General features: G+C 52.2%; 1 protein-coding gene across 1 annotated transcript in view; it reads left to right on the forward strand.

Annotated features, from left to right (window-relative positions):
* Nucleotides 1-2,585: 2,585 nt before the first annotated feature.
* The window catches only part of COL12A1 (collagen type XII alpha 1 chain), a 152,796-nt gene continuing 140,329 nt past the window's right edge, over nucleotides 2,586-15,052 (forward strand). The window contains 2 exon segments of the mRNA XM_068165187.1: nucleotides 2,586-2,958; nucleotides 5,596-5,703. Of these exon segments, the coding sequence (XP_068021288.1) occupies nucleotides 5,631-5,703 (73 nt within the window). The 5' untranslated portion in view covers nucleotides 2,586-2,958; nucleotides 5,596-5,630.

A 15,052-nucleotide genomic window follows, 5' to 3' on the forward strand; every position in this document is an offset into this window, starting at 1 on the left:
GAGGAGATGTTGGTTTTGGAAAGTGCACTTTATCAGTACCAGACAGCTGAAGCTGTGCCCTCTCCAGAAGAGTGGCTGGCTCACCTCCACAGGGTCTGGAAATGCCAGTGCCTGTCTTAGAATAAAAGGATTGTCAGGGCTGTAAGGGACCTCAAGGATCACAGTATCACCAAGGTTGGAAGAGACCTCAAAGATCATTGAGTCCAACCTGATCAGCCAGTTCCAAGCCCCCTGCCATGGGCAGGGACACCTCACACCACAGCAGGTTGCTCACAGCCACATCCAGCCTGGCTGCAAACACCTCCAGGCAGGAGGCTGCCACCACCTCCCTGGGCAGCCTGTGCCAGGCTCTCACCACCCTCATGGGGAACAACTTCCTCACATCCAATCTGAATCTACCCATTTATACTTTTGTTCCATTCCCCCCAGTCCTATCCCTCCCTGACACCCTCACAAGTCCCTCCCCAGCTTTCTTGGAGTCCCCTTCAGATCCTGGAAGGCCACAATGAGGTCTCCTTGGAGCCTTGTCTTCTCCAGCCTGCACAACCCCAACTCCCTCAGTCTGTCCTCACAGCAGAGCAGCTCCAGCCCTCTGCTCCTCCTCCTGGCCCTTCTCTGGACACCTTCCAGCACCTCCAGATCCTTCCTGGCACAGAGGCTCCAGAACTGGACACAGTGCTCCAGGTGGGGGTCACACCAGAGTGGAGTAGAGGGGGACAGTCTTTTGGCTGTCACTTTGTTTTCAGCATTTGGGGTCTCATGAAGACAGCTGATCTGGTACAGAAAGAAAGGCAACCTCCACTTGGTTCAGGAGAGACAATTCCTTCCATCGCCATGTTGCAGAGTCATAGAATGGTTTGGGTTGGGAGGGACCTTAAAAGGTCATTTCTTCCAAGCCCTCCCTGCAATGAGCAGGGGCATCTTCAACTAGAACAATTTGGTCAGAGCCCAAACCAACCTGACCTATGAGGAGCAGCTAAGGGAGCTGGGGTTGTTTAGCCTGGAGAAGAGGAGGCTCAGGGGAGACCTCATTGCTGTCTACAGCTCCCTGAAGGGAGGTTGTAGCCAGGTGGGGGTTGGGCTCTTCCACAGGCAATGAGCAACAGAATGAAGGGACTCAGTTTCAAGTTGTGCCAGGGCTGGTTCAGGCTGGATGTTAGGAAGAATTCTTCAGAGAGAGAGAGAGGTTGCCCCTTGGAATGGGCTGCCCAGGGAGGGACTGGGGTCGACATCCCTGGAGGTGTTTAAAAGCCTGGATGAGGCACTCAGTGCCATGGTCTGGCTGATTAGCTAGGGTTAGGTGATCAGTTGGACTTGATGATCTTGGAGGTCTCTTCCAACCTGGCTGATTCTGTGATCCTACATTTCCTTCTCGTCGCTTTCCCACGGTAAGTCTCGGCTGGGTGACGGTCGCTCGGCCGCTGCTGTCCTCTCTCGGCCACCTGGGGGCGCTCGTGTCCCGCGAATGGCGCCGCGGTGGCGCTGCTGAGCCGGGACGAGCGGGACCGCAGCCGTCGGGCACCCGTGGCTTGCCGCCCACCCTGTCTGCCCGCCCCCGCTTCTCGCCTTGCTCTCTTCCCCGGCCCGAGCTTACGGACTCGTTCCGAGGGGGCGGGAAACAACGCGCTCCGTGGGGACGGTAACACCTGTACGTTAGCCTGAAGGACTGTGCCGAGAGCGTTACTGGAGGTGGCATCTCCCCACGGTCGCGGGAGTAGACACCGCTGCACCGCGGGGCCGTCAGCGGCTCTGGGGCAAGAGCGGAACCCCTGTAAACTCTGCATGGCCACATCTGGGCCACCCGCCTCCCCTGGGACCCTGTCCCACCGTGTCAGTCTCTAGGCACGGCGCGCTGCAGAGGCCGGGACACGCCGGGTACCAGGGGCGAGCTCCCAGAAGCAAGCGACGAGAGACCCTCACGAAGCCTCCCTCCCGGTGGGCTACCCGGTTTTGGAAGGTGCACTTCTTTTGAAGGCACACGGCTTCAGATAGGGGCCACGGGAAGGAGCTTGCCTGCAGGGTTAAAGGAGAAGGCTGCCGGGGCCGTGCGCCCCGTCCCCTCTGCCCGGGAAGCTGCGCCAGCCCCGCTGCGGGCACCGGCGGCGCTTTGTGCTCGAAGCAAAACACCTCTGCGGGGAGGGGAATGGTTTGATGTATGTAGGCTGCTTTGGGTGGAGACCAGGCACACCTGAACCGTGTCAAAATGACTCTAATCTCTTTGCCCCGAGGCTCCCATCCACCGCACTGAGGCTGCCAGCGCTTCTCTGCAAGGCTGCCCCGCGGGTCAGCCGCGACCCCGTCGAGGGCCCTCGAAGGGAGGGGGAAGGTGACTGAGTGGAAACCCTCGCATGGGGACACCCTCCGCGCCGGCGTTCCCTGGGATTCAGTTTTTCCACTGCCCTCCCGTGTCCCCTCCCCGGTTTGGGAAGCCGAGGGGAGGGAGGGGGCGGCGGGCCGGGCCCCTGCCCCTGGGCTCGCTGCCGCGGCGGCCGCCCGCCTCATGCAGCAGGAATGCGCGGAGGTATGCGCCAGTTTCCAGAAGTGGATCCCCTTCCTTGCTGGAGCAGAGTAGCGCATATATCACCCGGTGGCAGCAGTCCACCTTCCCTGCAGTTTCGTAACCGCTTACGAGGGTAAATTGAGAGCTGGGAACAGCCCTCTATTAAGTAGCAGATTGAGAAGAGGCTCTTCCCACTTGGAGAAGGCAAGTCTTCCCAGACGGACCCCTCGCACCGGGAGCTACAGGAACCGAAGCGCCTCCTCTGCGCTCAGCTATTGCCGCTGCTTCTGCTGCTCCTTCGCCAGCGCTGCTACTTGCCGCTCCCTCCACAAGGTGCCCCCGGAGCTTCATCCTTTCTCCTCCTCCTCCCTTTATCCAGGTCCGACGGCTGCAGCTGGAGGAGCTGCCGCAGGAGCTGCTCTGTCACCGACCCCTGCGCTCTGCAGCCACCCCTGAAGGTCTGTGTCCGCGCAGGAGCGGGGATCCCCTGCCCTTCCCTCGGACGTCCCCCCGGTGCCTGTCCGCAGGCACCGCGCACGCAGCCCCTTCCGATGCACTCGAGGCTGAGATTAGCAGCGCTTGGCTGAAGGCTGACACGGGGAAGGAGAAGGAGCTTGTGTGTGTCAGTGGGTGCGTTGGGCATGTCGGAGCCGGCTCGCAGCCGTGAGGCCGAAAGGGCGGAGGAGAGAGAGGCGCAGGGCAGCGCGCCCCGAGGGGCTGCCGGCTGCCCGGGGAAGGCACGGCGGAGCCCGGCGGGCTGCCGGCCTTGTGCGCTGCCAGAGGACACTGCCTGGGCAGATGTGCAGGGGCAGGCGGCGGTGTCCCGGCCCCGCTGGCGGTGTCCCGGCCAGAGGATCCCGCTGTCAGCGCTCAGGACGCCTGCGGGCACGCTACCGCTGAGGCTTTGGCAGGAGTTCTCTCTTCCCTCCCTTGGGCGTGCAGCTGCCGGTGATGCTTGCTCTTGTTTCTGGGTTGCTTTTTTTCCCCCCCAGCCTTTGATACTGGGTTTCCCCTGTGGTTTATTTATTTGCTTTTCCGTTTAGCTTGTTTCTTCTCGAAAGCGGTAAATGTCATGCACGAGTGTGGCTTGGAAATGCTTTGGCTAGGTGCGTGTAGGTTGAATTAGCATGAGGTGGGCTCGGCACTGGTGTAAGAGCAGGGTTGCGTTGGGTTTTTTTTTGTGTGGTCTCTAAAGATCAATGGGAAAACCTTTAGTCTGGACACAAAGCCTGCTTGTGTCCCTGCTGAGCGAGCCAGAGGACCTTCCAGGTTTTCCTTCACACCCCCGCGTTTGCAAGAAGGAAGCAAAGTGTTTCTAGGCGGGCAAACGAATGCTTTGCCCGAGACGTTTTGTTCCGTGAAAGAAAAATGTGTGTCAGGAATGGTAGACCTGGAGCAGTAGTGAACTCGAGAGATGCCTTTGAGAGGGGATTCGTTTATCTTGCTCTTCCAGAGGATCAAAAGATGGCACTCCAAGCCCACACAGCATTTCCAGGAGAAAAGTCAATTCGCGCTGATTTTTAGGCGACCCTTAAACTCCTGCAGAATGTGGTAGATGTGTCTGGGGAGAGCCATTTCCCACGCAGAGCAGCCGTATGGCTTCGGAGCTTTCAGGACTGTTTAATGTTAACCTTGGTCTTCTCGTGGTAGCGTCAGGGAGTCGTTATGGTCAATACCATTGTGCTGGAGGAACTGTTGGGACTGAAACCGTTGCTGAGTTTTCCTTCAAGCTCTTGGTAATTCTGTGTGCAGTGAGGGGCACTTGGATACACAGCTGCCCAGAGAGAAGCCTTCGGTACCAGTAACTAGGAAATTCCTGGATCTCCCTAGCATCTACCCACTAAATGTACCTTGCTGGCTAGTTCTCCAGATGGCAAAAGAATATCATTTTCCTCTTCAAGCTGTTTCTGCAGGCTGGTGATTGATGTATTGTTCTTTTGGTTTGCTCTTGGCATCTTCCCCATTCAAATCTGTTGCCTAATTGCTCTTTGGAATTCTCTTCCCTCCAGCCTAAGTATGATATATGGTGCATTTGTGACTGTATTCAAATGAATTACCCCTCCCCTACTTCCCAAGACAGAAAAATTCAGGCTTTGGAAACTCTTAGGAGCCTGGGCAATGAGCACTGCTCATATTTAGCCTTTTGCTTGGCCAAGGACATAACGTGGAAGTTTTGCTGGAGGAATGGTTTGATGTGACCTAGAGCACACAGTTATGAAGGCAGAGCTGCCTGCAATTAGGAACCACTAACTTGGTCTAATCCCACCTATTTTGCTAGACAGCCTGCAGCAATTGTGAGAGCCCTTTTTTTTTCCCCCTTGCCCTGTCTGCTTTTTACGGTGTGCTTTAAATCTATTTTCTCTCAGGACGTGTAAATGAATTATCAGATGTTGAAACATCGTGGCTAGACAGACGTGTCAGGTTTCAGCTGTGTCTTACATACACTGCTGTAGAATCTATTTCAGAACTTCCAGCAATGAAGAATAGCATAGTTGTAGGCAGGGGGAAAAAAAAAAAAACCCAAGGTTTTATTACAGTTTCCAAACTGCCCTGGGACCACTAAAACATAGCTAACTAAGTGCTTCAACAGTTATGAAAAAGGAGCCGAATAAAATCCGCCCCCCCATCTGAAAGAGACATTTAGTTAATCCAAGGCAGGAATGACCTCTGAATTAGCCATCACCACGCTCCGCGATGAAGTCATGGAGCTCCCTCCTGGCTCCCGCCTGTGCGGAGGAGGCAAGGACCTTCGCCGCCCCTTCCCCGATCGAATTAACCCCGGCCAGGTTAAAGCCACGTGTGCTTACCGTGCTTGGAAAGGGTTCAGCAACAAAAGGCACATTATTTCGAGACGAGACTCTCCAGTTAGTCATTGCAGATCTGTCAGGGTCTTGGGTGGATTTCAAGTCTAGAGATTTCAACCTGGTCCCGCGGGTGGGGGCTGGGGATAAGGGAACAAAGTGAATTCCACGGTGCCTCTTTTTTTTTTGGTGTGTGTGTGTGTTTCATGAATGCACCCACGCAATCCTCTAATCCACGCGTATCGTTTCCTTCTCCTGTCTCCCTTCTCCCCCCTCCCCTCTCCATCACTGCAGATTCATTCATGTTGTTGTGATCTGAAAGGGCAGAAATGAAGACAGCGCTGTGCTCGGCAGTTGCTGCTCTGTGTGCAGCCGCCCTCCTCTCTTCCATCGAGGCTGAAGGTAACCTTCCCCTCCCTGCCGCCTTCCTCCCAGCGCCCCACACACCAGCAAACCTCCCAACCAGCCTTGAGCTACTGGCTCTCTCCCTCTCCGTTTTTGAGTGTGACTACTTCACCTTCTCTCTTTCTCTCCTTCAGAGAAACGCCTCTCCTTCCTTGCCCAGCTCCTTCTGTGCTCTGTTTCTCCCGGCTAGGCAGCCGGCCCGTAGCTCCCTCTCTCTGTCTCTCTGGTGTGCTGTCCACACCGCCCCACAGACAGGATGCAGGCTGCCTGGCGTGGCCGCCCGGGCACAGCGCCCCGAGGAGCCCACGGCCACCGCCGCGGCTGGCGGCCAGCCCGGCGCGGCCGGGACCTGCGCTGCTGCCGCCCCGCTGACCCACCAGGAATGGCTTGGCTCCGTGCCGTGGAGTCTCGTTTAGCTGTGTTGAGAAAGCAAACCGACAACCCGCAGGTCTGAAATAAAATGCTCCAACAGAGTTTGGCTCCCTGCGCCTGTGTGTTTTGTGCCGGCCGGACCCCCTCGCCTCTGCCCCGCCAGCCTGTGGCATTCCAGCCTCCCCTGCTCGGCGGGGCGACCCCCGGCTGAGCTCTGGGGTGGCTGCACCCTCCCTTGGGAACTCTTCGGCCGCCGTGGTGGATCTGACATAGAGGATATAGCTAGGGAGATGCTCTTGGGAGGTCTCTTCCAAGCTGCTGGATTCTGCGACTTTCTGTGGTGCGTAGGGATTCAAGGCTCTGACATTCATGTGGTGCTGTCATTCCCAAAGAGGCTTCTTTTCCCCTCTCCTCCTCCCCCTCGCAGGGCCCTGGAGCAGTCTCTCTGAAGGCTGAGGTCGCTGTCAGCCAGTGGCAGTGCCCTGCCTCTAGCTGCAGGGATAAGAGCCTGGGCAGACCCATAGTGCTTGCCACCCTCACCACAGCGTGGCTCCAAATGGCCAGGCCCTGGTACATTTGTCTCTCTGTTGGATTAACAGCAGGTTTAGGGGCAAAGCTTCCCTGTCACCCTTCTGTGCAAGCTGCATGGCTCTGCTCACAGTAACCATCCTGGTTGAAGGTACTGCGCTGAAATGACTTCATCTGACCTCTGGGAGCTGATGCCATTGAGTGTGAACTCCTCCAGATTCACTGGAAAGAAACCAGAAGCCAGTGTCAGTAGTCCATTTTTTAAAAGCCCTTCTTCCTTCTCATTCTGTATTGAACTGAATCAAATTCTCTGACCATGGCCTGCTGCAAGCCCCTGTGTCTGGACCTCGTCACCTTGGCTGACGGCTGCTAAAAGCACAGTGCATCAGAAACGTCTCTGGGGTGTGTTTGCCCCCTCCACAGCAGTGCTTGCTTGGGGCCCACAGATGTAAATGCTAGAGGCTTCCTGGGAAAAGATGACATTCCTGCCTGGAGTGCAACATCTGGTCACTCTAGGGGAGGATCAGCCTCCTGCCTCCTCGCTTTGCGTTGTTGTTGGCTGAGGAACCAAAGAAGGTCATTTGAAGTCGTTTCAGAGCTGCATTTGAAATGCAGGACCTCCATGCCAGAGAAAGCAGAGAAAGTTCTGATGGAGGAAGGGAGTGGATGTTGTTTGTGTGCTCTCCCCCGTCTTAGGAGGGAGGGAGCTCACTTGAAGTCATGTTGCAGTTGTCCTGCACTGCTACTGCATGCATGGAGGATCTCAAGCAGGGGAGGTTTAGGCTGGATGTTGGAAGAACTTCTTCACAGAAAGAGTTATTGGCCATTGGAATGTGCTGCTCAGGGAGGTGGTGGAGTCACCATCCCTGGAGGTGTTTAGGAGGAGAGTGGATGAGGCATTTGGTGCCATGGTTTAGTTGATTAGATGGTGTTGAGTGATAGGTTGGACTGGATGATCTCTGAGGTCTTTTCCAAACTGGTTAATTCCATTCCCTTCCATTCCCTTCCATTCCCTTCCATTCCCTTCCATTCTTTCAGAATGGGAGTGAAGGTGTTTTACTGAGCTGTAGAGTGGACTAAACCAGCCATGGCTTGAGAAGAGTTAATGGAAGCTAGAAAGATGTGCTGGGAGAAGCACACAGCGATTAGAACAAAACAGACATGTTGCCAGCCAAACTGGCTGGGCTTGTTTGGATCTCATGTTGAAGGATGCACCAAACCTGAGCAAAAGAGTAGACAAAGCCTGATCTCAGGAGTGCTCCTGGGCAAGAACTGTGTTACTCTACATTCAGAGATGTGTATTAAACTCAATAGCTGGTTTGGAGTGATCAGGTTCCCATGAGAAATGCCTCATGGCTCCAGGGTTTTGCAGTAAGAGAGGTGTCTCGAGCAGGAAGTGCAGAGAGAAACAGTGGTGCTGAAAAAGAAGTGAGAAACAGTGGTGCTGAAGATGGAAGGTCCAAAGCCAGCAGTGCCTGGTGGGAATTGCTTTCACAGGGTTTCTTTATCTTTGCAGGGTGTTTTTGCTCTGTTTGCAGGTCACCCTTCTGCACTGTGTCCATTTTGTCACTCAATCTGGTACAACTGCACGTTGGATCTTCTTTGCTTTAGCTGTGGTAGGGCTGCAGCTTAAATCCTATCAGCTGAACTGAATTTCTCCTGTCCTTTAGCCTATGTTTTTCCCCATCTTTCATATCACATTGTAGCAAAGCTCTCCCTCCACCACCCCCCGGTCAGTCCTCTCCCTTTTGTTGTTGATTTTGTTTGTGGCTTTGGTTTGGTTTTGGGTTCTTGTTTCTTCCTTTGGCTCTCCCTGTAGGATTCACAAGAGATGCAGTTGAATTTGTGTTCCCTGAGGTGTGAGTAGACACCTGATGGGATGAAAATATGAGAGGAGGGCAAGGGAGAGGGCAGCTTGATGTGGTAAAGATTGTTGATAGAGGGTGGGAAGAGGTGATTGTCCCCTGGCACTCAGCTCTGGGGAGGTCACACCTTGAATGCTGTGTCCAGTTTTGGGCAGCTCAATGGCAGAGAGCTGTGGAGGTGCTGGAGCCAGGGCAGAGGAGGGCAAGGAAGCTGGGAAGGGCCTGGAGAAGAAGTCTGAAGAAGAGAGACTGAAGGAGCTGGGGATGGTTAGTGGGCAAGAGAGGAGGCTGAGGCGAGAGCTCCTGGCTGTCTACAGCTCCCTGCAAGGAGGCTGTGCAGAGGCTGCTGCTGCTCTCTGCTCCCAGGGCATTAGTGAGAGAAGAAGAGGGCAGAGCCTCAAGCTGCCCCTGGGGAGGTTGAGAGTGGAGCTTAGGCACAAGAGTGCTCAGGGCTTGGGATGTGCTGGGCAGGGAGGTGGTGGAGTGTCCAGGGCTGGCTGTGTTTGAAGGTGGTTCGGCTGTGATGCTTGGGGCTGTGGTTTAGGGGTGACCCTTGTAGAGTAGGGTTAATGTTTGGGATGGTGATGCTGAGGGTCTTTTCCAACCTGAATGAGTGTTTCTGTAAGATGGAGTGAAAGCAGAGGGAAGGAAATGCTTAGTTCTATTTTTCTGCCTTCCTTTTGGCTTTCATTTCTGTCAGCCTCCCCTGGGAGCAGATCTGCTGTTTATCCAGTACTGCTGTTCATGGATTCTTGAATCTTCCAGGATGAAACTGGTTCTTCACCAGCATCACAGCTGCTCTGCGAGTCCTCCGTGAGAGCTGTGCTCTGCTGCTGTTGGCAGGGCAGTGAGCCGCAGTAACGGTGGTTGAGCTTTCCTGCAGAGCCTGAGCTTCCTCCCCTTGGGCAGCGCAGGGGCTTCTAGCTGGCAGCTCTCTGCAGCAGCAGAGGGGGTAAAACCAACACGCAGTCTAAATGCATTCATGGCATTTCACTGGGGAAGTTGTTTGTTTACCCTGGACAAGGAAGCAAATCTGCCCTCGTGCTTGGCGTTTTTGCTCTTTGACAGTGAAATTCTTCTTGCCTTAGTTTGCAGCTCTTCTGGTGGCTCTCTCTCAGCTGAGACTTCTCATGTGTGATGCTGTGCTTTAATGCTCTGCATTTCAGGCTGTCTCTTGCCTTTTTAGTCCAGCACTGCCACACTCCAGTGTGTTCCCTGTGTGTCCTCACACCAAGATCTCTTTCTGTCACGTATCTTTTTCCCCCATCTGTGATCACAAAGAGCCAGGGGGAGATCACAAGTGGTGCTCCTCAGGGATCAGTGTTGGGATCGCTTCTGTTTCACATCTTTATTGATGACCTTGATGAAGACACAGAGTGTGTCAGCAATAAGTTTATAGGTGACACCAAGTTAGGTGTCAATGTTGATCTGCACCAGGGTAGGGAGGCTCTGCAGAGGGACTTAGATTGGATCCATGGTCAGCATTGCCAGGATGAGCTTCAACAAGGCCAAGTGTCAGGTCCTGCCCTTGGGGCACAACAACCCCAAGCAAGGCTCCAGTCTTGGGGCAGTGTGGCTGGAAACTGCTGGTAGAAAGGGACCTGGGGGTGCTGATGGACAAGCAGCTGAAGAGGAGCCAGCAGTGTGCCCAGGGGGCCAAGAAAGCCAAAGGCTGTGGAGGTGCTGGAGCCAGGGCAGAAGAGGGCAAGGAAGGACTTGAGCAACCTGGTCTAGTGAAAGGTGTCCTTGTCCACAGCTGATTTACAGTGCACTGCAAATCTCTTCGATGACAGACAAAAACCCCAGGGCAAAGGAGGACAAGGAAGCTGGGAAGGGCCTGGAGAAGCAATCTGCTGGAGAGAGGCTGAAGGAGCTGGGGATGGTTAGTGGGAAAGAGAGGAGGCTGCAGGGAGACCTCCTGGCTGTCTCCAGCTACCTGAAAGAAGGTTGTGGAGAGATTGGTGTTGGCCTCTTCTCCCAGGGAATTAGTGATAGACCAAGAGGGATCAGTCTCAAGCTGCCCCTGGGTAGGTTTAGAGTGGACACTAGGAAAAATGTTTCCAGGGAAAGAGTGGTCAGGGCTTGGGATGTGCTGGGCAGGGAGGTGGTGGAGTCCCGAAGTCTGGCTGTGTTTGAAGGTGGTTTGGCTGTGATGCTTGGGGCTGTGGTTTAGGGGTGACCCTTGTAGAGTAGGGTTAATGTTTGGGATGGTGATGCTGAGGGTCCTTTCTCACCTGAATGGTTCTGTGACTCTGTGATAAGCCAGCCACAGGCTGTGAATGAATGGATTTAAAGTGCAGTAGCAAAGGCGAGGGTTGGGATTAACTTTGTGATGATACAGGGAGTGAGGCTTTGGAGCAATTTCTGTGGGCAGCTGGCTGTCTTGCCAGCAGTGGAAGTCTTTGAGGATGATCTGAGCAACCATGTCAGGTATGACATGGGATGGCTGGTCGAGTTTTGGCCGTGGGATGGCCGAGGGGACTCTCTGAGGTCCCCTGCAGCGCTGCGCTTACCCTTGAAGGCTGAGAACCCCTGGACGCAAGGCGACGTCGCTCGAGTATCGACGTGCTGCTCTGGTTGCCTGCCACGACCCACGCTTGTATTTTGCTGAAGTGGATGATTGGAGTCCCTTGAAAATGCTCAAGACTTTTCCTCACAGTCAGTTTTTTTCAGTTTATCTGGAATCCCATCATTTGGATACCAACAAGCTGGGCTGCTGCTGCCCTTCAGCAGCTAAAGCCTAAAGCCTCTGCTGCAACATGCCCCAATTTACTTCCAAGGTTGGTGGAGCTATGTTTTTGTTTTTTTTTTATCCTTCCATGTACTTAATTTTCATTTATTTATTTATTTTTTAATTGAAAGCATGCTCAGGTCAGTTGTCTCTGCCTTTGCATTAAATTTGTCCTGAGCCATTGCTACCGAACCAGTATTTTATAATGATATTCTGACCCCCCTCGGGGTAGTTTACTCCTCACCTGGTGTTTGCTGCATGAGGTTGGTTACTAAGGGGCTGCTGTCTCTCTGGCACCTTGATACTCCTGAATGGAATGGTTGATGGAACTGTGCATGCAGGTTAATGGTCTAATCTCACTGCCTGTGTATGGACAGTAGGAGAAATAACATTCACTCCAGCGCTAGTGTTAGCTGTGGCATCAGTACTGCAGAGCCATATTTTCCTATGGTTGCAAATGACAGGAAATTCAAAGGAATGAAAACCCCAAACCTGCACAATTGGTTGAGAGGTTTGGCTTTGTTTCTGTTGTTTCTGAGCTCAATATTACCTACTGCAATTGGACAAGTGGTTTCTTCCTTTTATTTTTTAACCTAAATGTACATTATCACAGCACATTAGAGGTTGGAAGGGACCTCCAGAGATCATCAGGTCCAACCCTGACATTCCAGCATTGATTTCTTTATCTACTCTTCAAATTATGTTGATGGGTGGGAAGGGAAGATGAAATAATAAAATATCTGACCTCTGATGGAGATCTTCCACGAAACAAGGAAGACCTCTCTATTTCAAATGCCTGCAAAATGGTCTCACAAGTAGTTAAAGAAGAGTGCATAGCAAGGAGAGGACATTGAGATGCTTGAACATGTCCAGAGAAGGGCAACAAAGCTGAGGAGGGGTCTGGAGCACAGCCCTGTGAGGAGAGGCTGAGGGAGCTGGGGTTGCTTAGCCTGGAGAAGAGGAGGCTCAGGGGAGACCTTATTGCTGTCTACAACTCCCTGAAGGGAGGTTGTAGCCAGGTGGGTGTTGATCTCTTCTCCCAGGCAACCAGCACCAGAACAAGAGGACACAGTCTCAAGATGTGCCAGGGGAAGTTTAGGATGGAGGTGAGGAAAAAGTTCTTCCCAGAAAGAGCAGTTGGCCACTGGGATGTGCTGCCCAGGGAGGTGGCGGAGTCCCCATCCCTGGAAGTGTTCAGAAAAGGCTTGGATGAGGCCCATGGAGCCATGGTTGAGTTGTCAGGAGGTGTTAGGTATTAGGTAATACGTTGGACTTGGTGATCTCTGAGGTCTTTTCCAACCTGGTGGATTCTGTGATGAGTATGGCTGAATCTAATCTTACTCTGTAGAGCTGTTTAAAGGGTAGTATATAATACACCTACCATGCACTGACAGTGAGTCAGCAAATTACTGCATGAGCCAGCATGGAGCTGACAAGGAGAATATCATTATAAAATATCCATTTGTGTCATGGACCTTGTACATGGAGGCTTTTGTCCATCGTGGGAAGCTTAAACCAAAATAATCATCAACATCTCATCTCCATCTGCATGATGCTGCAAGCCAGCCCTGTGTGAACTGTTTTCTTCCTGTACTGTTCAGTTACTTCTGTCATCAGCTGGTAGGAGTTCGACTTGCCCTCATTTGTTCAGATCACTGGTGCCCTTCTTTTGCTGTTTCCTATAGGTCCTGTGAAAATAAATGTCCATAAATACACTTTTGATGTTGTCTGTTGATAATTAACCCCTGTGTTGTGTGGAACCATACTGGCATTTTGACGTGTAAAATGCCGCTCCCAGTATGGGTACCGCCTGCTGCAAAGGGAAGGTGGTAAGGAATGGTTTACACCTCTGAAACTCCTACAGCAGCCTGGTGTAAACTGGTGGGATCTTGTTTTATTCCCCCCCCCAAAACTTCAACTGCTTCAGCAAATTGCAGACATTTTTATGGTGTTGGGTGATAGGCTGGACTCAATGATCTCAAAGGTCTTCTCCAACCTGGTCAATTCTCTTCTCTCTTCTTCTTCTCTCCTCCTCCTCCTCTTCTTCTTCTCTCCTCCTCCTCCTCTTCTTCTTCTCTCCTCCTCCTCCTCTTCTTCTTCTCTCCTCCTCCTCTTCTTCTTCTTCTCTCCTCCTCTTCTTCTTCTTCTTCTCTCCTCCTCTTCTTCTTCTCTCCTCTTCTTCTCTCCTCTTCTTCTTCTTCTTCTTCTCTCCTCTTCTCTCCTCTTCTCTCCTCTTCTCTCCTCTTCTCTCCTCTTCTCTCCTCTTCTCTCCTCTTCTCTCCTCTTCTCTCCTCTTCTCTCCTCTTCTCTCCTCTTCTCTCCTCTTCTCTCCTCTTCTCTCCTCTTCTCTCCTCTTCTCTCCTCTTCTCTCCTCTTCTCTCCTCTTCTCTCCTCTTCTCTCCTCTTCTCTCCTCTTCTCTCCTCTTCTCTCCTCTTCTCTCCTCTTCTCTCCTCTTCTCTCCTCTTCTCTCCTCTTCTCTCCTCTTCTCTCCTCTTCTCTCCTCTTCTCTCCTCTTCTCTCCTCTTCTCTCCTCTTCTCTCCTCTTCTCTCCTCTTCTCTCCTCTTCTCTCCTCTTCTCTCCTCTTCTCTCCTCTTCTCTCCTCTTCTCTCCTCTTCTCTCCTCTTCTCTCCTCTTCTCTCCTCTTCTCTCCTCTTCTCTCCTCTTCTCTCCTCTTCTCTCCTCTTCTCTCCTCTTCTCTCCTCTTCTTCTCTCCTCTAATTCCCATTCCCCTTAGTTCCTGGATCCTTTGCACCCATGTGCAAAGTGGGCCACTTGGGTGGCTTCCAGGAGCAAACAGGTGGAGCTCTCCAGATTTGGAATTAAAATGATGAATAAATGTATGATAATTATGATTGGTATGCATTCAGATGTGTATCTACATCTAGACCCTGGGAGAAATTGCTTTACCAAGCATTCAATCATAAAATCAATATGTCTGGAAAACACCTTAGAGCTCATCAAGTCCAACCTATCACCCAACACCTCAAGACTAACTAAACCATGGCTTCAAGTGCCACGTCCAATCCCTTTTTGACACACCTCCAGGGACGGTGACTCCACCACCTCCCTGCTCAACCTTTTCCCCTCCTGTATTCTTGAGAATATATATAGATATATTTGTTTTTCCTCTGCAAAGTTTCCAGATTCAGTGCAATTGATGAGAAACAAAACTCTGCAGAGACCCTATTGAAATAATAATGAATAATAATAATAATCATCATCATCATCATGATGATAAAATAACCAAAGCTGATCAATTCTTTGCTGCCTGCTCAAGCAGAGTGCTGTGTTCTCGATGTACTAAATGATCTCCTGATGTTGTAAGCAGGTTGTGATCTTTTTGTTTTTGGCATGCCTGTACGGATTGCACCCAGCATGGACAAAAAACCCAACCCCAAACCCCCAACCCCCCCACCCCCAACCCAGCCCTCCCCCAGCGTTTCCCTTTCGATTGTGATGTGAGACGTTTGCCTATGTGGTGATTTATCTGTGAACTCATTGTACCTGTACCCAAATGTTGGTTTTTTTGTGTTTCCCCCACCCCCACCCCCCCCATTGTGCTTGATTTTTGCTGGCCACTCTTGAATGTCTTGGCAACTCAAGGATCCTCTGTTCTGTGCTGTCCTCTCTGTAGTGCCCTATGCCCTGTGGTGTTTCATCGTATTTTTGTCAGCTTATATTTTACTCTTCCCCCCTCATCCCTCTTCCCCCCCCACCTTCCAACAACATATCTTCATATTTGTTGGAAACAAATTTATGCAAAGACAATTTTATTTATTTCTTTAGTTGCTTTTTAGTAAGCTTTGCTCATTGTTGCTTTTGATTGCCTGATTCCTTTGCCCCAGAGT

The sequence above is a fragment of the Melanerpes formicivorus genome, unplaced genomic scaffold, assembly GCF_026170545.1.
Source record: "Melanerpes formicivorus ecotype bairdi unplaced genomic scaffold, bMelFor1.0.p_v2 SCAF_85, whole genome shotgun sequence".
NCBI classification, from domain to species: domain Eukaryota; kingdom Metazoa; phylum Chordata; class Aves; order Piciformes; family Picidae; genus Melanerpes; species Melanerpes formicivorus.